Source organism: Tachypleus tridentatus, chromosome 8 (assembly GCF_004210375.1).
Source record: "Tachypleus tridentatus isolate NWPU-2018 chromosome 8, ASM421037v1, whole genome shotgun sequence".
NCBI classification, from domain to species: Eukaryota; Metazoa; Arthropoda; class Merostomata; order Xiphosura; family Limulidae; genus Tachypleus; species Tachypleus tridentatus.
Genome location: NC_134832.1, coordinates 122,991,189 through 123,013,734, shown reverse-complemented (window position 1 = coordinate 123,013,734; position 22,546 = coordinate 122,991,189). Strand labels below are relative to the sequence as shown.

Below are 22,546 nucleotides of genomic sequence, written 5' to 3'. Positions count from 1 at the left end.
ATTTAAAAGTAGCCATTTTGTTTTTGTTGACCTCAAATCAAGTAACAAAGTTTTTGTTTTTCCTACGTATTTAAGTGAGCCAGGAATAATATAAGCTAACGAGTTTAGCTGTGGATAAACGTTAGAATCGTATGGGAATTTATTAGTAAACGTAATTTCTTGGAACAGAACAGCAAGCTTTAAGTTAGCGATAATCATTACAATTGTGAATGTACGTTAGGGTTGCGAAAATGGAATTTCACAAGTTGATTCTCTCCTAGTGGCACAGCAGTAAGTCTGCGGACTTACAACACTAGAATCGGGTTTTTATATCTGTGATGGGCAGAGCACAGATAGCTCATTGTGTAACATTGTGCTTCGTAACAAACAAATAAAACACAAGTTGACGACATATGCTAGTAACAGGCATAGCTCAAGCTATGAGCAGATATTTGGTGTTTTAAGTGTCGAATCATTGATTAGGCTTCATATTCATTTTCAGGTGTTAAGAGTTGTTAAATCAAGATTTGTATTAAAAATACACTTAATTTTATCATATTTGCATATGTATTATTTTAATACAACAGCCACACATTTAACATACTAGATATTTCTATCTTTTTATTTAGAAGATTAATTCGATAAAGTTGTAGCAACACAAACTTAAGCCATCAGTTCGTGATGTATTCTGGTGTGAGGATAGAATTGCGTCCTGTAAGAAGTAAATTTACATACACGAATTTGTGCGAAGACATTTCGTGTCTTAACTGCTAAAATATAAATCTGTTACTTAGAAACGTGATATTTTAGGCTTAACAGGCGCACAAAAATATGTTAGTTTTGGGACTAAATTGTTAAAGATTAAATCCACTGTTACTGTAGTAACGGAAGTCGCATCTTATTAGCTTGCACATTCTGTGTATGCGATCCCTCGGGCATACATAAATTTTGCTTATTTTTTTGCATTTACTAATCGCTGCTCGTATTTTAGGATTATTGTGATAATCAGTGTGGAATGTACTATCGAACTTCAAAATGTGTATACATCAACAACGGCCTGTTATTAGAGAACTGAGGTATAGTCTTTAGATAATACTAAAATGCTGGAATGTTAACAAATATTCTTTTGTTTTGAAACGATGAAAGTCCACGAGAACTTAGATACAGACATGATTTAAGTGTTCTGTCTATCTGTATGAGCTCGGCATGGCTAGGTAGTTAAGGCGCTCGACTCGTAATCTGAGAGTCGCGGGTTCGAATCCCCCTCATACCAAACATTCTTGTCCTTTCAGCCATGGGGGCGTTATAATGTGATGGTCAGTCCCACCATTAGTTGGTAAAAGAGTAGCCCAAGAGTTGGCGGTGGATGGTGATGACTGGCTGCCTTCCATCTAGTCTTACATTGCTAAATTAGAAACGGCTAGCGCAGATAGCCCTCGTGTAGCTTTACGCGAAATTCAAAAGAAACAAACTAAACCACCTGTTTGAAGAACGGTTAAGGTTAGTGACGTAAAAGTGTTCGAAGGTTACCCTTGTCGAACTAGAAATTATGAATACTTGTGGTCAGTTTGTGGCGATTGGATATCAGTCGTGGACTCAAAGGTCTATGTTCCAGTCTAGGCTTTTGCAGTTATTCTGGACTATTCCTAAGACTGTAGCGAGTTAGCAGGCAAAAACATAAGCTATAAATTAAATAATATTCAGGTAATAAGGAATTACTACAAATATAGTGTTAATTTTAAATTGGTTGAGCATATCATTTCAGCAATAGTATTTATGGTATTTTTTGTAATTATTAATTGTCATTTATTGCACTTCGTTTTTGTTGTCTGAAGCGCTGTTTGACCTTATTGTACTTGTTGGAAGCAAACGTGATAAATATTGGGATTTGTTGTCAATAAAACTTTAGTGTTTCTCGAAAGAATTCACCAGTGAAAATGCCATCACTGGTAGGAAACTGTTAGGAACACAATTTTCATATTATCATATTTTGTACTTTATGTATTCGAATAATACTGTGTACGTTTTTGTAATTCGTTGTAATTTTTTTCACGTTTCAGGTTTTCCTTTAGCAGTGATGCCAGGTTTTCAGACCGTATTACCAAGTCAATACAGGTGGGATTTTGTTCTTGTTTTGTGAGATGATAATATGAAAACATGTGCTTTGACCTAAGTCCTAAGAGTTAATTCTATTAAAGACAAATTAGGTAACGATCGGTAAGACATCGTTTTAAACATCGTGTTAGTTGAAAGCGACGGTTTCTTGCCTCACTACGCGGAAGTACGAAAGACGTTTAATTCAGTTGAAAAATGACAAGAGTAGTTTCAATATTCGCGAATACCCACTATTCACTACACGAGATTTTAATAAATTACTGAGGCATTTGATTGAGTAAAACGAGTGCTAAATATGAAACAGTTATGGTTCTTATCACAATGGAAGCTTAACACAGGTTTGTCTATGGTCAATGGCACTGTTAAAGACTTCCATAATGGCATTGTTTGATCGTTCGCCACTCAAAGGATGTCCAACCGATAATCAACCACCTAATACATATGCGCCAGTATCTCTGAATTACTATGTAATTTAAGTTTGTCTTATATACAACTTTTTCACACATCTACATCTAAATTAGTGGGGAAACTTCAGACATCAGCCTCTCACATGCCTCAAACTGAAACTAGTTATCTGGTGTGATTATTTTCTACTCAGTCAAGATTAATGGCGTAGGTGTTTTTGCACCCAGAGCAAGTTTGACTAACTCTCCCCATATACACTTTATATAATCATAGAGTATAAACAGCCCTTTAACTTAAATTGTATATATATACTCTTCAAAAAAAGAAACGCAAAAGGCAAAATATGAGACAAATTGTTAGCAAGTTTATTCCAGGTAGTTCTGTATGACATGTGTGAAACTTTGCACATTCACTGCTGAACATCCAAAGTCTGCAAAGGCGAAGTCCGCGCTCACTAGGTGAAGTTTAACGTCACTCAACGTCAATAACGAGTATGCCCCCGTGAGCATCAATAACTGCTTGGCATCTCCTGCCCATGGAAGCAATGAGATGACGAATAACATCCTGTAGAATGGCTGTCCACTCAGCCTGCAAAGCTGCTGCAAATATGAGGTAGAGTCTGCGGTTGAGGTTGTCGCCGTCGCAGACGTCGGTCCAACTCGTCCCAAAGATGTTCGATGGGATTTAAATCTGGTGATCTGGAGGGCCAGGAAAGAACGTTGATGTTGTGGTGTCTCAAGAAGACAGTGGTGAGACGGGCTGTATGAGGACGGGCGTTGTCATGTTGAAAAACGTCGTTGACGTTCACCATGATGGGTTGCACATGGGGCCTAAGAATCTCGTAGACGGTTGCGTACGGTCTGATCGGAAATTCTACGCAGCCCTGGTATGGTTGAGGCAGTAGACGTCGCAGTGGTGGTCTTATCCCTAAGGTGACATAACCGGATGTTGCGATCTTGTGCAGGCATGGTCACACGAGGTCTGCCAGATCGTGGACGGTCACAAGTTGATCCATGTCGTTGGTGACGATTCCATAGCCTTGTGATGGTGCTTGGGTGGACATTCACAGCTCTGGCAACATCTGATCGAGATTCGCCTGCTTCCAAGCGACCAATGGCGTTGTTGCGTTGTGCTTCAGTCAGTCTTGGCGTAACTGTATTGCGTGTCGGTGGCTTAACACTGAGCTATAGAAACCAATAACCCGTCACTTTTATAGGGATTTTGCACATGTTGCACTTGCAGAACATGCAGATCTCTCAAACAAATTTATTGGACACGCATGCGTTTTGGCGAAAAATCCGATGTTTTCCTCCGTTTTCAAAGTGCACAACTTTTATTGTCATTTTGGTCTGACAATCAATGCCTTAACACGTGTAACATCACATACTCTGAGCTTGTAACGTTATTACATATATTTCTCTCTAAAATAACAAAAATATCCCTTTTGCGTTTCTTTTTTTTTTTAAGAGTATACATATCTTACTTTGTGTGGTATATCCATTGCTGGCCAGCTTAGAGTTATTAAGACTGACTGATTTGTGGCTGTTCACCATAATCTAAATGTACATCACAAAGTTTCTTCGGAATTTTACTGTTCACTGCAATATAAGTGTACATCGCAAACAGCTTCTTCAGAATTTTGCTGAATGTCTTCTGTTTTTAACGAATTACCTACATTTTTTTTGCCATATTTTTTGCTTTTTCGTTTCAAACACTTCTTGTTATTTATTTTTCTCCTCTTGCGAAATTCGGCCATTGATGGATGTGTAGCCATATTTGACAGCTGAAATTCTTAAACTCTACAATAACAAAAATGTATATTAAAATATATAAAGTATTAATCGAAAATTTAACTCCACTAAGTGGTTGACAATGATAAGTAGTGTGATTCGTATATTAAGATTAAAAAACAAACAAACTTCATTACATTATATGTTGTGTTATGAGTACTTAAACCGTGTGAACGTCTTATATTGAAACTACACACAGATATTCTGTTTTATGTCGGCGCTTGACAGTAATTATGGCCTATATGTGTGCTACTAGCCGAGGCCTACTATCTGTCGAGAATTTACAGAAATAAATACCTTAAGGATGAGTAACAATGAGCACAAGTATCGTGAATGTATCGTGAGACTCATGAGAAACGGGTCTTATATTCTGAAACGTCAGGGTTGCGTATTTTAGCGGAAACAGTTGTGGTATATGTAAGTAACAAAAATATTTGGGAATTTTCTCCCCAATCAATTTACGAAATTTAGTTCTTAAATTTCAATAAAAATTGTCGTAGCCCTGTTTTCCCTGTATTCAGGGCTGTGCTCGGTCATCTTCCCTGCTCGGCCCTGTTTTACTGAGTTACTGGATAAGAAACCCACTTGAAATAAAAATGTATATCAGAACGGCTGGTATGGGTATTATCACTTTACTCTGCTTTATTAGTAAAAGTGCTCATACCAATACCAGCCGTTGTGAGATACAAGAAAGTGATTTAATAATTTATGGATACGATAGTTCGTTACCTGAATCTATATTTTTAGAATGGTGAAGTAAGACTTTTTAAGAGTGGAACACGGCCTGCATTACATTAAACACGTTAAGTTGCACGTATAGTGGTAAATGTGGCGCCACTTCGATCAGTTACAAACTTACAACTCGCAAAGAACGTTTAAGATGTAAAAAAAAACTATTATAGGTGTTTAGGGCGCTAGACTCGCAATCTGAGTATCGCAGGTTTGAATCCCTGGCCCACCAAATATATTTGCCTTTTCACCCAAGAGGGCGTTTTAATGTTATGGTCAATCTCGCAATTCGTTGATAAATTTAAGGACGGCTAGCGCAGAAATTCAAAACTAACCAAACTGTATGATATAATCAAAAACTGAGACTAAAACTTCATCTGTTTAAATTGCCTCTGTTTATTTTAGTTTCATGATGCTAATAATACAGCATAGAAAACTTGCGTTAAGCTGCTGCGGTAGAAAGAAGCTAAGCCTCGGGAAATAGTTGGTTTTAATTATAAATGCAGCACAATCTTCGATTTTGTTTATCCCAGTACTCCATTTTGACTAATTTGTAATTCAGAGCGTTAAAGAAATTAAATTTGTGTGATATCTGTTTTGGCGTACTTCAGTCATGTGTACTTTACTGTACAACATTTTTGAAAAGTGTTGTAACAGCAGGTATTTAGAAGAGGTATGTTTTGCCGCCGAGATCGGTTCTGCTAGATAATCGTTCATCCTCTAGGAGTAATCGCAGCTTGAAGTTCTACTGATAGTTGCCAAATGTTGGTACGTATCCGGTGCAATAGACTACCACTCTCATTGCAAAGCAGCTGTAAATGTACTGATATTTCTGAAAGTTGCCACCTCTGTGCTAGAGATAAAACCACATAACATTTTATAATAGTTCAAATCAGGTATTTTGACTGATCGAGGGTGATTTGTACGTCGTGTCAATCTGTTACTGGACACAATTACTGTTAGATTACAGGATTTAGCAAGCAGACTTTCAAAGATTTCATTTTAAAGGTGTATGAACTTTTCTTCATGATATCTTGACTATAAGTGGTGGACTGTGCCTCTGCTGTCATTGTTTTTTATATTCCTTTAAATTATAGCAGGTTTTTAAAACATTAAAAGACATGAAGCTATTATGTACAGGGAGGAGGTTTACATGAAGTCCAAATACAATTAAACATAAATGTAGATTTCAGATACTAAAGAGTAGCATTAGTAACACAAGGAATGATATTTTAAACGCACGTGAATACCTCCTTACAAAAAAAAAAAGTAACGAAAGATATAAATAAGATAATTTTATGAGATGACGTAACTAAGCATGAGCAGGACACGAGAGAAACGCATGGTGAATAGTTTCCAGAGAAGTTAAGAACAAGACAAAATCACCTGATTAAGAACAAGACAAAATCACTTAGTAGAAGAGATTGCAGAACAAAATCAAAATGATACAGTTCATTCATTTTCATATATATTACCATAAGCAGGTGTCCGATTACAACTAATTCCTCCTTCATAATAGTTAACACAGCTGTAGAGAACACAACATTTCATCAGTAAAGTTGCCCGGCATGGCCAGGTGTGTTAAGGCGTTCGACTTGCAATCCGAGGGTCGCGGTTTCGAATTCCGGTCGCACCAAACATGCTCACTCTTTCAGCCTTGAGGGCGTAATAATGTGACGGTCAATCCCGCTATTCGTTGGTAAAAAAATATCCCAAGAGTTGGCGGTGGGTGGTGATGACTAGCTACCTTCCCTCTAGTCTAACACAGATATCCCCCGAGTAATTTTGTGCGAAATTCAAAAACCAAACCATTCATCCGTATACCACAGCTATACTCTGTTTGTTCATTATAATTTAATATAACGAGACTGCTTATGGTCTGAAAATGTGACTAATAAAAGGCATAGGAGGATCGAATACGTAAAATAATGTTAAGATAATACTTAGAAGTGAGCATCAAATTTCCAGACTGATTTGAGAGATGGTAATACGAAAATATATTTAAGTTCTAGCAGAAAACAGGAAGAGCAGATGATAAACAACTTTAGCACATATTAGTGTAATAGGAACAACAGTAGCAAACTACTTATAGTCATAAAAGTAGGAAAAATTATTAAAGAATGAAAGAATCAATTGAGTTTCCAGAACATTGGGCAGATTTAAATCGTCGATGATTATATGGCCAAAAGTGATTGATAAGCCAAAATTTGTATACCAGAGAAAGTTGTACACAACAATTGGGTATTGTGCTGTTTTTAAGAACATAGATTCCTTCCATTCGTAGACACGTGTGACTCAGCGTTACGGCAAGGTTCAGGTGAATTAACAGGTTTACAGAAAAAAAAATCACGAGGTCAACTAAGTAATGGTTTTCGTAGATGACATAGTGCCAGCGGAATTGCATTTCTACTTGTAAATAATGTAATAGACAAATACCTAGGAAACCCGCTGGAAAGAAAAAAAAATGGTTTCATACATTTCATTGTATTGCTATAGCAACGTAATATTGAGTCACAAAAATGTTGTGGTGGATTGTTTTTGGTCATTTTGCACTGCTAGTTTAAGAGTACTTGGAATATCATTTTAATATATTAATATGAGACATTTAAACATAGACTGTTAAATCTTCGTACAGTTTTATTACCACATTAGTTTGTTATTCATATAAAATATGTAACATTTAAATAGATCACCTTGTGGAACTGGGAGAAACTGGTTGGTCTAGATTGCTGAATGTTCTAAACATTTGCATTATAACGTTGCTGTAGTAACAAGCTATATAGGTAAACATGTTATACAAGTGGAACACCTGCTGGGGTAGGTTGTGTCATCGATGCTGATATAGTAATACGTTATATTTCTAAATAATTTGATATTAAAATAGAAATCCACGGTAACGTTTAGACACTCTTTCTGTTGTAGTGCTATATAATATATGCAATTCAAGCAGAAGTAGAATATTTTCCTTAAAATGTTTTTGTTTTTAAATTTCACATAAAGCCACAGGAGGGCTATCTGCTTTAGCGGTCCCTAATATACCAGTGTAAGACTAGAGGGAAGGCAGCTAGTCATCACCACCCACCGCCAACTCCTGGGCTGCTCTTTTACCAACGAATAGTGGGATTGACTGCCATTTATAACGCCCCCAAGGGTGAAAGGAGAAGCATGTTTGGTGTGACAGGGATTCGAACGCGCGACCCTCAGATAACTAGTCGAACGCCCTAACCCACCTGGCCATGCCGGGCCGTTCCTTAAAATGATTTGTATGTAACTATAGTTTCAAGTTGTAGTAATAAAAATTATGCGTTAGAAAACGCGTTGCCGAATTTCGTTGCGTCAACACGTTATGATCGTGTTGGATACTGATATACCGGACGTAACGCGTTATAGAGACGTTATGTGACTGAAAAGTGTCATAATTGATTTATTTTGCTGCGTGCTTGTCATAAACGTTTGACAGTGCAGATGATCGTTCTTCCAGATAATAGTTTAAGGGGATGGATTTTTTTCATACATAATATTTGTCTCTCTTATTTGCATTTTTTTTTTATTTCTTGTTCTGTATACGTGCTGGAGTATGTTATTTAGAAAAGCGCGAAATTTACACAAAATATACAAATTTAATATAATTTTATGGAAAAAAATTGCAGCCATAATGCAAACATCCAACACCATGGCACAAATCGTAAGATGAGTGATAATGTAACATGTCCTGTTTTGTTTTGCCTCGTTTCCATAAAATTACTTTAACTATGTGTACGTGCGTGCGCGCGCACACACATAATCTTTATATCTACTTCTTTGTGTATACATTTTCTTTTTGTTTTCTCTTGTTCATTATTTCCTGTCTTTCCCCTGTATTTATATTTTCCTGTTTAATTTATTATTTTTGTTTTTCTGGTGTCTTCATTTTTCATACACCTATTGCGTGTCTTGCGCATGCGCACATATTGATATAGTATTCATGATGTGTTATGTTATTATTAATATAACATAAGCGGAATTTGAGACTAGCATGTTAGTAGGGGGGGATGAGGACTGAACATATTTATTATGAATGTCTTGTACACTATATATCCCATAGGGTAAAAAACATGCTGGGGCAGTTGCTCCACATTAATCCCTGTTCCGTACCCCCTCCCCATGCTACTAAAAATGTGATTTTGCCGTAAAAGACCTTCTCCAGACTTCGTCTTCGTCGAACTGAACGCTAGCTATCTAGTCGCGCGTACAGTTAACGTATTATAAGACATACGGTTCATATTAATGCATAATGTGTGGATTTTTACAGCTTTTCCGGGTCTATGTTATTCATTTAATTTAATTATAGATTAATATTAATCATTGGAAGTGAAGCAATTCAACAGTAGCTTAGATTCACTGAACTCTCGGTTTTTCAGAGCAGTTTTCGTAAAGTGCCTGTAGTTAAAGTTTCTTAAATTGTATTAACTGTATTTTGTAATATTATAAAAGGCAACAATAAAATATTTATTAATAACTTGGGATAAAAACTAACTAACATTGTAGATAAAAATTAAATGTGACCTGGAATTTAATGGAGCCCACTCTACAAAGGTCTTGGCATGGCCAGATGATTAGGGCGCTCGACTCGTAATCTGAAGATCATGAGTTTGAATACTTCGTCTCACCAAACATGCTCGCTCTTTCAACCTTGGGGGCGTTATAATGTGGCATTCAATCCTATTATTCATTAGTAAAAGAGTAGCCCAAGAGTTGGTGATGGGTGGTGATGACTGGCTGTTTTCACCGTTAAATTCTAAACCAAAACACTGTACAAAAGAGACAAAAGTACACAACGTCATATACCAGTATACTTTGACATACTAGAGCAAGGCGTTGAACAAATGTAACTTTCTATAGACAAAGTGAGTGATGTTAATTGGAAATATATAATAGTAATAGTGTGTAGATATGTGTTATAACCGTTAAGTGGTTAAGGTCCCTTCACCGAAAGGATTCCATGTTGGTCTTATGTGTGCTTAAAGTTGTTAGGGTAAAGTATGTCGCACTTTTTTTATATATATATTCCAGTTGATTTTACTTGGCATGTGCGTAGGTATAATTATATGATATCAGAATATCACATTGTTTATTAATCATTATTTCAACAAATTCGGTCCATTTTAAGATAAGATCTTCACGAAATTACAGTTAAATCCTGTGATAGGTCTAAACGTGAACTAGAGTTCGATTGTTCGTTGTAGTTATTTAGGTATAACACTAGGGGTGCTCAGGAAGCGATGAAAATTCCTCTTCGCCCTGCTCTTAGGTTATTTTATTTTGAGAGCTGAAGTGGAGCTCAAGGTTTAGAATAAGAGTGAATGGCAGATTTAGAGGGAAGTTGTTGCCACCACCACAGTCGTTCGGAGAAGCCGGCGAGGTGAATCGAGGAAGGATTGGTTGAGCCTAGCTTGTATTTGTGTGTCTTTGTGTCTATATAGTACATACAGATAGTCAGTATATTCCTTTTTGTGTTGCTGGCATTTCTGGTTTTGAAGGAAAAGAGCGTATTTGGATATCATTTCCGCTTAATCAAAAGGTTGACATTCAGTGAACGAAATTTTACCAGAAGAACGAAGAAGTGTGAAATAGAAGAGACTTAAGTTATATGGGAACAATGAGATGGCGTTTATTTGTCAGTTACACTTCCGCATTATTATGAAACGAATAAGCAAAATAAAATAAAACTACCTGAAAATGGACTGCTGGATTTCAAGTAGCAAGTCTTAGCTCTGTGACTTATTCGAGAGATTGGGTATAAGCTATCTAATCAAAAACACCTTAGGTGTGGAAATAATCAAGGTGCGGTAAAGAAAAGATTGAATGTGCGGCTTAAACGAATTAAATCAAAATTGGTGGCCAAACTGGTAGCTACACTTGTAGCATTGATAAGTAATTTACAGCAAATATTCATCGAGTTGTTAGTCGAACCGCGTTTTGTGTTCAACTTGGGATACAGTGATGGGTAAAACAAAATACATAACCTAGCTAACTAAAAAAATGAATATTTCTGTAAAATTATTACACATGTTATAAGTGTAGTTACAAGTTTGTCCGCCAGTTTGATTTAACTCAAAGTCGCACACACAATCCTTTTTTTTTTTTTTGCCGTACAGTTTATTCACACCTAACGTGTTTCAGATTAGATATCATGACTTTTTGTCACAAATCAAAGTTAATAATATAATTGAGAAGCTGAAATTGTTTCACATATTCAGCTGTGTGTGTGAGTTGGTGAATGTTATTTTATGCAGTTTGAATTTGTCAAACTTCTTTACATATCACATAACTTCAGAAGCTAGAAATTGTGTTTCCTGATGACAGTTTTAGAGGGCGCTGACTCTAAAGGTATTGGCAAAATCTTTGGTAATACTTACAGGTTACATTATTACAACATAGTATTTTATTTACTAACTCGATTACATGAAAAGACCAAACCTGGTACACTTAATTTAAGGTAAAGTTCTTGTGATAAGAGGCTGTTATTAGAATCATCTATTATACATATAAAATACCCCACCCACAAAACATTTGTGTACCAATTACTGTTTTTATTGTAACAGCATTTCTTTAAATAGAGGATTCCCAGAATAATCATAAAGAATTGTAAACACAGACCGAAATCTGTAGGTAAACTTGTTTTAAGCTTACCAGTATTAGGCCCTTAAGTAAGTCTATATTCCTTAAAAGGGGTAAAGTGTGGATGTTTTTTGCTTCAGTTCAGTTACGATAAACTGTCAATAGATAAAGTCAGTATTAGTGTAGTACCTAATGGTAGTGGTTGTTTTTTTGTTAATATTAACTTTTATAAGTTTTTAATTTGTTACTGTATAAAATGTCTACTAAAAATATAGTTGCATCTGCCTTTTGTTTACATCCGTTACACACACACACACACACACGACGTCTCTTATAGTAATGTGCTTTGCATATTTATAACTTTGCACAAGAAACAATCTTTGTGTATTTATTTTAATAAATCTTAGGTTTGTGATGTAATTGTTTGTCTGTTCATGTTTCTTGATTTTGAATTTTTTAGCTGTTCTAAAATTTATTGTCTGAAACGAAACATTAAAATGTAGAGTGTGACTGAGTGCGTCATTTGGCGTGGGGAAAGAGAAATTCCTTCCCAAAGTTTGGAGAATATAATAATTGCATAAACGATAATCGATATATATATATATATGTGGAAATAACTTTGCTTCCCCTTTCATAATTTTTGTAAAAGAACGTTACTGAAAGATATTCAGTTTTTTTATTTCTAAAGAGAGATAGAAAAGGGAGTCTCATTTGCTTTATTATTACATTATAAGAAATTTCAAAGTAAGCCGGTCGATGTTGGTTTAAACCGTGTGATGTTCGAAAACTAAATGTATGGTATGTATCAGTTTCAGATAACATATAGTAATATGAAAATCTATATTGTTTTCTATCACTCGCAGCGCCTAATTATATTACGAGAAAGAATAGGAATCCTGCTGTAAGAAATGGTTTTTGGTATCGTAATGTGTGAAAATAACACAGTAAAACTAAAACGTTTAGAATAAAGCACAAAGTAAAACAGTAAATGTGGGAATAGCTTGTGTTACTTTACGTATAAACATTCTAATTGTTTTCAGTGTTAGTGACGACAAGATGTCAGAAATTTATAATTTTGTTCAAAGGTAGCTCAGGTACACAAGGAACGTGAACCATTTTATTTTAAAGGCAAAGGCAGTAAGGTGTATGTGTGCGTGTAATTACATCCAAGTTTCATTTTTATCTGAAAGGGGGATTTACCACTTCCGTTTTAGTGACATGTTTGTAGGCTACAGCAACGTTTTTCAACATTTTTGAGACCAGAAAGCAGCTCGCTGCCTCCTTAAACTGTCGCGAGCCAATAAAATGGAAATACAAAGAAAAAAATACGATTTACGTAATGAATATTCTGTCAGTTTGTGTTTGTTTTCGTGAAATCCCACGGACCTGGAAGTTGGTTTTTACGGATCAGTAATCGAGATACCCTAAAGTATAGTATGCCGACGTGCATTGTTTAAGCTTAAATAACCAGGACAATGACTTGTCGATAAATGTCTTATTTGTGTATTAGTATTAAGCTGTAGATGAAATTACACTGGTGTCATCTATACGAATACCTCATGGAGACGCTAAGTTCTTGTACAGGAATGGAGTTAAGTCTTCAAACGTTTGTAGTCGCTGAATTATTGTTTCGGGTCCAATAAGAATATTTACTAACGTGCCAAACAACGAATTGAGGAATACATTTTCGAGTCGGTAAAATACCAGCAGCAGTTTGGTTTCTACCGTTATATAGTAAGGGATATTAGTGCGAAACTTTTTATTCCAAGTTTTTGATCTATCAACATATTTTGAAAATTTGAATAACTTAATATAAAATTTGTACATCTTTTCATGGTATATCTCTAAGGGAAAATCGTTTTTTATTCTAGTTTGAATAATATTGTCAGTGTTGTTGTTTTTCACTGAAATTTTGTTCTCTTTGGCTACATACACTGCTGGCCAAAATCGCAAGGCCAATGAACATAAAGAAAAAATATGCATTTTGCGTTGTTAGACTTAACCACTTATTTGAGTAGAGCTTCAAAAGATGAAAATAAGAAAAGGGAAAATAAAAAAAACAGCTTTTTAGCATTTAATAGGGAAAATATGAACATTATGAAATTAGCCTAAATACTAGCTGGTCAAAAGTTTAAGACCGTACTAAAACGAAGCGTTAATCGGTAAACACGTAACAAAATTTAGTCATTTGTGTTTAAACATTAGCGTTGTCAACATCTCCCGCTGACATCTCCTTTGTTATTGGGTAAAAATATGGCAAAGGCTAAAAAGTTGACAGAGTTTGAACGTGGCAGAATTGTTGAGCTACAAAAGTAAGTACTCTCTTAACGTGCAATTGCTGGTGATATTGGTGTAGTAAAACTACTGTTGCAAATTTCTTAAAAATTCTAATGGATACGGAACGAGAATTTCAAGTGGTTGGCTTAAGAAAATTTCGCCGGCGTTGAGCAGGAGGATTCAACAGGTTGTCCGGCGAGACATCAGTCGATCGTCGAACCTGATTAAGGCCCTTATGGACGCAGAATGCGGCTCAAAAACAATAAAACGGCATCTATGAGAGAAAAGCTCTAAAAACCGTAAACGTTTTAAAAGGCCACGCCTCCTTCCACACCATGAAACAGCTCGGTTAAACTTTGCTGAGAAGCACCAAACACAGGACGTAGAAAAGTGGAAGAAGGTGTTGTTCTCTGATGAGAAAAAATTTAACCTGGATGGTCCAGATGGCTTCCAACGTTACTGGCACGATAAAGATACCCCACCGGAGACATTTTCTACACAACACAGCGGAAAAAGTTTTATCATGATCTGAGGTGCTTTCTCCTTCCATGGAACAATGGTTATACAGGGGCGTCAAACAGCAACTGGCTACGTTGGCATGTTGGAGAGAGCATCCTTATTGACTGAAGGCTCTCGTTTATGTGTAAATGACTGGATCTTTCAGCAGGACAACACTGAAATCTAAAATGCCCGCAAGACAAAGGACTTTTTTTTGGCGAATAACGTGATTCTTTTGGACTATCCAGCGTGTTCGCCGGAACTGAACCCCATTGAAAATGTTTGTGGGTGGATGGCAAGGGAAGTCTATAGAAATGGACGTCAATTTCAAACAGTGCATGATCTTCGTGAGGCCATCTTCACCACTTAGAATAACATTCCAGCCAGCCTTCTGTAAACGCTTATATCGATCATGCCAAAGCGAGTGTTTGCAGTTATGTGTAGTGAGGACCGTGCAACTCACTACTGAGACCTCTTGTTGGGCATTTCCTACCCTGTTTAGGATTTCTTTTTGATATAGAATTGAACTTTTGACCAGCTAGTATTTAGGCTAATTCCATAGTGTTCACATTTTCCCTATTAAATGCTAAAGAAGTTTTTATTTTCCCTTTTCTTATTTTCATCTTTCGAAGCTCTACTCAAATAAGTGGTTGAGTCTAACAACGCAAAATGCATTTTTTTTCTTTATGTTCATTGGCCTTTAGATTTTGGCCAGCAGTGTACATGTATTAGCTGAATGTTTGCTCTGTGTGACTACATACATTAGCAGTTTTTGTCTTAAGTACTGGTTCTTTAAGCATCGTACTTTTGCGTTATATTTGTCGATTTTTTTAGCATGTTACTCCATTTTGTTACATATTAAAACTCGTCTCAGACGAGTCTCCGATTAATGTTATGTATTATAATTTCAAATATTCCGAAGTTTTAATCTCAATATGTATCAAATTTACACTTCCAAACAAGATTGCACACAATTTTCCTTGTTAACACATATTTTTAGTATATAAACAACAATACAATTTATAATAACGATTATTACAAATAATGATTTAGACGCAAAAGTTTTACAAACTTGCAAACGAGAATCTTCTATTGGTCTGGAACTAAATATTTTATCGACGGTTTACAGTGAGCGAATTAATTCTGTGATACACAGGTACACTTCATTTGACGGAGTGTTAGCTTGGTTCTTCACACGTGAGTTTCTTTTCCCACGAAAATAACTAATGTTTGCATCGAAATAGTAATGTCCAAAGTTAATTCACTGAAGTTAAACTGTTTGTAGTGTTCTTGATCAAATACGTGTAATTTTCCGATTAATACGCATTTATCACAGTTATAGCTTCTGAGGTCTATAGTATACTAACTGTAGCAAACCGACAATACAAAACTGTCTCTTGGCACTTCCATTTATATTCTCTGAGGTGAGGTTCTCGAAAGTTCAGTTGACAACGATATTTGAAGATACGCTCTACAAATTTAGAGAATAGGCGAGACTTTTGCAATACATATTTACAAATATAAGTTACATGCATTTTTAAATGTATATTTAACTAAAAGAAACATCAGTATTAAAATAGATATATATTAGTAAATCCGTTATAATTTTACCATCTCGAAACTTGAGAATGAGAAAAAGTGATGACATCCTACTCATCCGGGTGCTGCGAATCTTTTGTCAGCTTTCTTAACTTCATTGAATTAATTCACATCATAATCATAAGCATGTCAACTTGGTAAACGACGTTACTCAGTATGAATCAAACTTGTGTTGTAAGCTATATTTTTCATGTTTTAATTTAAATGTTCACTGGAGGACAAACGAATTGAAGATCAAGTAACTTTATAAAAATAACCCTAAGATATCTACTACATTTGTGAATGTTAGTGATCAAAATAGTTTGTAAAGTGTGTCTAAAAACAAGGCTGTATAATAAATTGAAAAACAGTGAAACATTGAGTTTGTTGGTAGAGTGAAATATTCGGATCAGTGTTATTTGTCGCCTGTATTGTTACTTGAACGATTAATGGTGAAAATTCTACAGGTATACTTATATGTACGTTAGCTGTAGTACAAATAATAAGTAAATCTTTGTTGAAAAAGAAAACGTTAGTTCTGAACTTCGGCCAGCCTACGAGTGATACTGAAAACAGGCTGCAGTAAGTGTTAAGGAAAAACTTTGTTATTACATGGACTGGACTTCGCTTTATTTTAACCAAATAATTAAAAAAACGGACTAACAAAAGAACAAAGTGAAAATACTATTATCCGAAGTCGGATTATTTTGGTGAATAAATAAAACTTGGCTGAATTTCAAAGTGACAACCAGATTCAGAAGCGAGATAGAAGCTTGAATAGATATAATGAAATATATAAAATAAGTTTGAGACAACAAATTAATAAAGACCAAGAAGGAAAGGACAGAAAAATTGAGGAATTGGACTCTATTTAATTCTTGAAAAAATAAATATTATAAACACAATATCCACAAAGCTACTGGCGACGTATAGGTGAAGTAAAATTTGAGTTTCAAGGAACGAGTAAGATTAAATCTTTGAAGTATGAGAGGATCAGTGGGAGAGAAAAGAGCATAAATGATAAAATATCTGCAAAAGAAATTGGTAAATGCAAAGATTGAACTGGCCACACATTCATCTATTAGTTAAAAATTTCCAACCTCAAACACATCATCTCCTACAAAATATAAGGTAGGATAACTTATTTCATCTACATCTATTGCCATTACTGTTAGACTGTTGGTCTCGCAGAATTTTCCTGGAGTACTATGGCCATATTACTACTTAATCTACTTCCAGAATTTAGCTAGCCAATTTAACATATTGCCTAATTGAGAAACCAGTGGTGGAAAGTTGCCACGAAAGGCTTATTACGTTCACTTTGAAATAATTTCCAAAGTGAACAGATGGAACAATAAACACGATATTCATCCTCCTGCCCGTCTAAAAGGGCCAGCCCTAATGATATTAAGTAATCTCCAGCTGAGAATTGTAACAACTTTCAAGATTGTTAGCTGGCCTTCTTCTTCAGGTTTGGAATGACACAACATGAGAAAATATCCAGAGCAAAGTTTTAAAACGGGGTGTGGAGAAAAGACCCCAAACTTCAGAATATTTGGAAATCCTTTTCCAATAATCGTAACTGGATGATCGTGATGTGATGGGTTCCATAGCACGTGATCGATTTATAGATTTCGTAACAGAAAATACGAAAATTAGGTTACCATCTTCAGATGAAGCTGTCCTGTTGGCAATGTTTGCAGATAAATTACTAAAGGCATCATCTAGAAGTTATGGGAATATCGGGTCCTGTGGTACTTGTACATCATCTTTCTATATCGATTGTCTAGAAAACCTAAAAGAACAGATAACTAGTTACACAGAATGAGGAAAAGAAACCTCAATAAAATAGGTGTTTCAAGTATAACTTGAAAAGACATAGTGGGAATTGTAGATTAAATTCAGTATGGAATAAGAAGTCCTCATATAAGATATTAAAGAGAGGGAAATATATTTTTGAGAAAGATGTCCATAATAGACGAGAATGTAAAAAAAAAAAAATAACATTTACTATTTAAAGCTAAGGATGTATCTCGGTACTCAGATCAAGTAACAACAAAGAGCTCATTAAATATCAGAAATACAGGAACTATTTGGATTTATGAGGTGAAGTTCAGCTGGAAATACTAGTGACGACATGGAAGGAAGAGGTCGTCTCATCTGTATACCATGTAAATTAGTAGAGAAAACCACAAAAGACTCAATGAATGTGAGAAGTTTAATGATGTGCTTTTGTATTAGGATTGTTCAAGGAATTTCACAGCACAAGAAGAGATATTATTGTAAGTTGATTTCAGTTGCTTTACTTAATGCTAGCTAGAAGATATGTCAAGTGAAGATAAAGTAACTTTATGAAAGTAATTCTAAAATACCGAGAATGTTCGTGAATATTTGTGATCGAATAACTTTGCGAAGTGTCAAGCTAGGAACAAGATTACATTATAAATAAAAAAAATCAGTAAGACATTGAGTCATTTTTTTCCATTTGGTAGAATAACAGTCATCCAGTGAAGTATTCAAATCAATGTTAATTATCTTGTGTATTCAATTATTCCAGCCGAGAAAATGTAAGTTTATTTTTACTCCAGTACAAGCTCTATAAAAATTTGCCCGTGTATTGGAAGCTTTTTAAACTTAATTTTATTATTTCATAGTTTAATTTGTAGGGAAGTATGAACAATGTCAGTATGTGTGTGTCGAAGTCTTATTTAAACTATGCAAAAATGAAATTAGGAATAAGGAAAACGGAAGATATCATATGCATAAGGGTGGTGTAGATTTAGATAGCACTTTGCAATGAAATGTGAAAGATATTTGGGGAATGGATCCGTCTTTCCCCAGAAACCCGTCGCACGCATCATTGTGTTAAGATTATCTATGTGATTGTTTTTTTATTTGTTTATAGACTTATTGGGCGCGGCATGGCCATGTGGTTAAGGCACTCAACTTGTAATCCAAGGGTCGTAGGTTTAAATCACCGTCACGCCAAACATGCTCGCCCTTTCAGCCGTGGGAGCGTTATATGTGACGGTCAATCTCACTATTCGTTGGTAAAAAAAAAAAGAACAAGAGTTGGCGGTGGGTGCTGATGACTAGCTGTCTTCCCTCTAGTGCTACACTACTAAATTAGGGATGGTTAGTGAAGATAGCCCTCGTGTAGCTATGCACGAAATTCAGTGCAAACAAACAAACCTATAAACTTATTGCACTGGTGTCGTGATCCTGTTGAGTTTTACTACTTGACCTGAACACCCTAGTCAGTGATTAAATGTGTTAAAATTAAAAACGTTATTTGTGACCTTAGGCCTACAACTCATTGTAAGTAATACTAAATTGTAGTGATAGTAGCCTTTAGCAAACGTTAAGAAAGAAAGAAACTAATTTGTTATCGTTTCGTGGGTATTCTAAAATAACCCACCCAACGAAAGAACAACTTTACGACACTTTGTTAAAAACTTCTCACAAAGTAATTAATTACATTCTGTATCATACACCTATATTTTTTTACCATTATACATAAATAATGGATAGGTGCGGAAATTAGCTACATTCTCTACCATATACCTATATATTTTTTCAATATTCTACATAAATAATGGATAGGTACGATATAGTTGATCGTATTTGCATCCGCCACCGAGGTTTTCATCCCTGTGTGCGCGTTTGTCTGCACGTTTTCTGGAAAACAGCTGAATGGATTTGGGCGAAAGTTGATATACATTAAGAGTGAAACCCAACTTAGAATTTATTTTAGATTTTGGAGGATCAAGGTCAGCGCAAGGTCAAGAAAATCCAAATAAATCCATATTTGTTAACATTGGGACCGATTTGTCACTACTTTTTCTCTATAATTCAGTCAAAAATGGTCGGTTTTGACGAAACTAGTGTAAATGTGTAGAATATTTATTACTCATCGTCCTTTCAAAAATGTTTCGTATCTGTTGATAACAGCTAACATATGGTCGAATGTTTCAGAGCCGAATATGATGAACGCTGTGTAGCGGTGGTATGCGCTCTACCGATTGTTCCTCTAGTTTAGTAATATATTAGCGCCTGTGTTCATAATATTGGCTTTGTACTTCATAAAGTAAATGTTTCCTGCTAAAATTGTTAGGGAAAGTAACTTGTGCTGATTTTATTATTATATACGATTTTCCTTTTTATTCGCTTATAATTATAACTTGAACTCTAAGTTATTTTAAAACATACTAGTCACGTTAAATTTGGAAGAAGCCCCATATACTAAGCATTAATAATAGTGTACTTCGTATACGAATAAAGCTTAAATTAATTCGGACTAGGCCTGATATTAACCGATACACAGTTAATGACTTACTAGAAATATTTTATATTGAAGCTAAAACTACGTTACAGTAATAATATACTTTAATATAATAATAACTGACCCACCTTCAATAAAATGGTAGCTACATCGCAACGAATTCTAACTCGTGTCCGGTTTTCTTGTTAAATGGCTTGAATCCATTTTCCTTTTCACAGAATCGGCGGGAAAACGAAATAAATTCACTAGTAAAAACTCAGTTTCTTTATCATGGAGTTAAAGGCATCATAATATTGTAGCATTGATATTTGTTAGACTTAACTGAAATTGCATGGAAGAAAGTGTAACAAAATTTATACAAGTAAAATCATAAAATGCAAGTTTAATTAAATACTCATTTCGCACTAGTTTACTGGAAGTTAGTCCTAGGGCATTCTTCATAAGGATGTCGGAAGTCGGTATCAACATTCGTTAAGGTTTGATGGTATATGTATGGTTTACTGTTTCACAATGATATAGCTCTATATAGATGTAGAAACAGGAAGCTAAATTCGTAACAAAATCTTGCATTATTGTTGTGCTTTAACAGTCTACTTACAGGCAGAATTGAATGCCATATAACAATTTATTATATTGATCTAGGATGTCGAAGTTTAAGTGTATAGAAAGTGTATTTAGTTGGGTATCATTGTCGTTAATTTCTGGATATTTCAGTTTATGTGAAGAGTATATTAAATGTAGGTATAATTGCCATTAGAATCCAGAGTTATCTAGTTGTGTAAAAAAGCTATTTAAGTTCAGGGGGCCCAGTGGCTCAGCAGCATGTCTGCGGACTTACAACGCTAAAAATCTAGTTTCGATTCCCGTAGTGGGCAGAGCACAGATAGCCCATTTGTGCTTAATTCAAAAAACAAGTTGGGGGGTATAAGAGCTGCTAGATATCATCTTACTGTGATGAGTCTAAAGAGGACAGTTAACAGTAATAGTATATTATCGAGACAGTTAACAGTAATAGTATATTATCGAGACAGTTAACAGTAATAGTATATTATCGAGACGTTTAGGACAATACACTATTTATAATTGTTAACAAGCTATCACCATACGAAGGTTAAAACTATTTCAATGGCTGGGATTGAGAATATAAGCAGAAACTCTATACAAGTTTTGTTTCACTCGTTTAGCCACGATACCGTCATGCAACAAGTAATAATAAACATACATTTAAAATTTAAATTATTATAGCAGTATGCAATTATATAATTATTACTTCATTAGATAAGTTGAGAGATGTCTGGATGTTCGTCGATATCTAGTGTTCGTTTTTGAATGGAAAAAAATTCTTTAATTTTTGTTTTTCTTTGTTAGGTTCGTGAAGTAAAAGTAAAAAAAAAAAAAAAAAAAAACTAGGTCCAGTGAAGATGCAGTAAAAACTGTGTACTTTACTATACATGCAGTCAACCCCGGATTAAGGTATGGGCTTATAGGACTGAAGCCCAGGGCCTCACACTAATTAGGGAGCCTCAAGCTATGACTATAAATGTATTGCACGTAGAAGTTCTGTCTAGAGGGGGTCTCTTATAAGTTAAAGCCAATAAAACCTTTTATACGGCCTTGCCTATAGTCTTGACAGGAACTTGAGTCATTCCTGTTATTCAGTAGTAAATGGTTTATTACATGTTACACATTAAGAACAATTTGATATTTCCAAAGCAAGTACAGAAAGGTCGATACCAGAAATAGTTGAATGAGCCTGGTCCAGTGATTAGCCTGCTGAACTTCAGATGATTCTATGTCCTCTCCTCCTCCCTCCCCATTAAAAATTGCGTTTAACACTTGGATCATAGATGCGTTATAAGAGTTGACGGTGTGTGGTGTTTACTTTCTGCCTTCCTTTTAATCTGTCATTTGAAATTTTGGGAATTAGAGACTTAGCGTAGATATTGTCCTCGTGCGGCTTTGTCTAAAATCTAACAAAACAAACAAACAAACACAAATCCGGGAATGATACTTAGCCGTCTTTGTTCAGTGTTCTGTACCAAGACCTTCTTCGAATCCATCAGCCAACTACTGAACTAGCAGTTATAACTAATAAACAGCCTTTCTCGGATATATTCGTTATTAAAGATTGTACCTAAATCGTGAACACAAAACGCTTGAATACTTTGTTTAAATACTCTAAACCATGAACTCGTGACCTTCAGATATGTCATTATCCACATCCTCCATGAACTATGTACTCAGAACTTTCCAGTATCATCATTATTCAAATCCTCCATGAAAACAGAATCCT

The 22,546-nt window shown here is 35.2% G+C and overlaps 2 protein-coding genes across 5 annotated transcripts in view; one reads left to right on the top strand and one right to left on the bottom strand.

Annotated features, from left to right (window-relative positions):
* LOC143223379 (uncharacterized) overlaps positions 1 to 20,752 on the bottom strand; it is a 169,670-nt gene extending 148,918 nt beyond the window's left edge. For 3 of the 4 annotated variants that reach the window (XM_076451295.1, XM_076451299.1, XM_076451297.1), the window contains exon 1: positions 20,382 to 20,752. The gene's annotated coding sequence lies outside the window, so the exon portion shown is untranslated. The remainder of the gene's footprint in view (positions 1 to 20,381) is intronic. The other variant, XM_076451293.1, reaches the window with a different exon arrangement.
* The window catches only part of LOC143223381 (RNA-binding protein 24-B-like), a 90,675-nt gene that overhangs the window by 42,633 nt on the left and 25,496 nt on the right, over positions 1 to 22,546 (top strand). Inside the window, exon 3 of the mRNA XM_076451300.1 lies at positions 2,040 to 2,094. Within this exon, the coding sequence (XP_076307415.1) occupies positions 2,040 to 2,094 (55 nt within the window). The remainder of the gene's footprint in view (positions 1 to 2,039; positions 2,095 to 22,546) is intronic.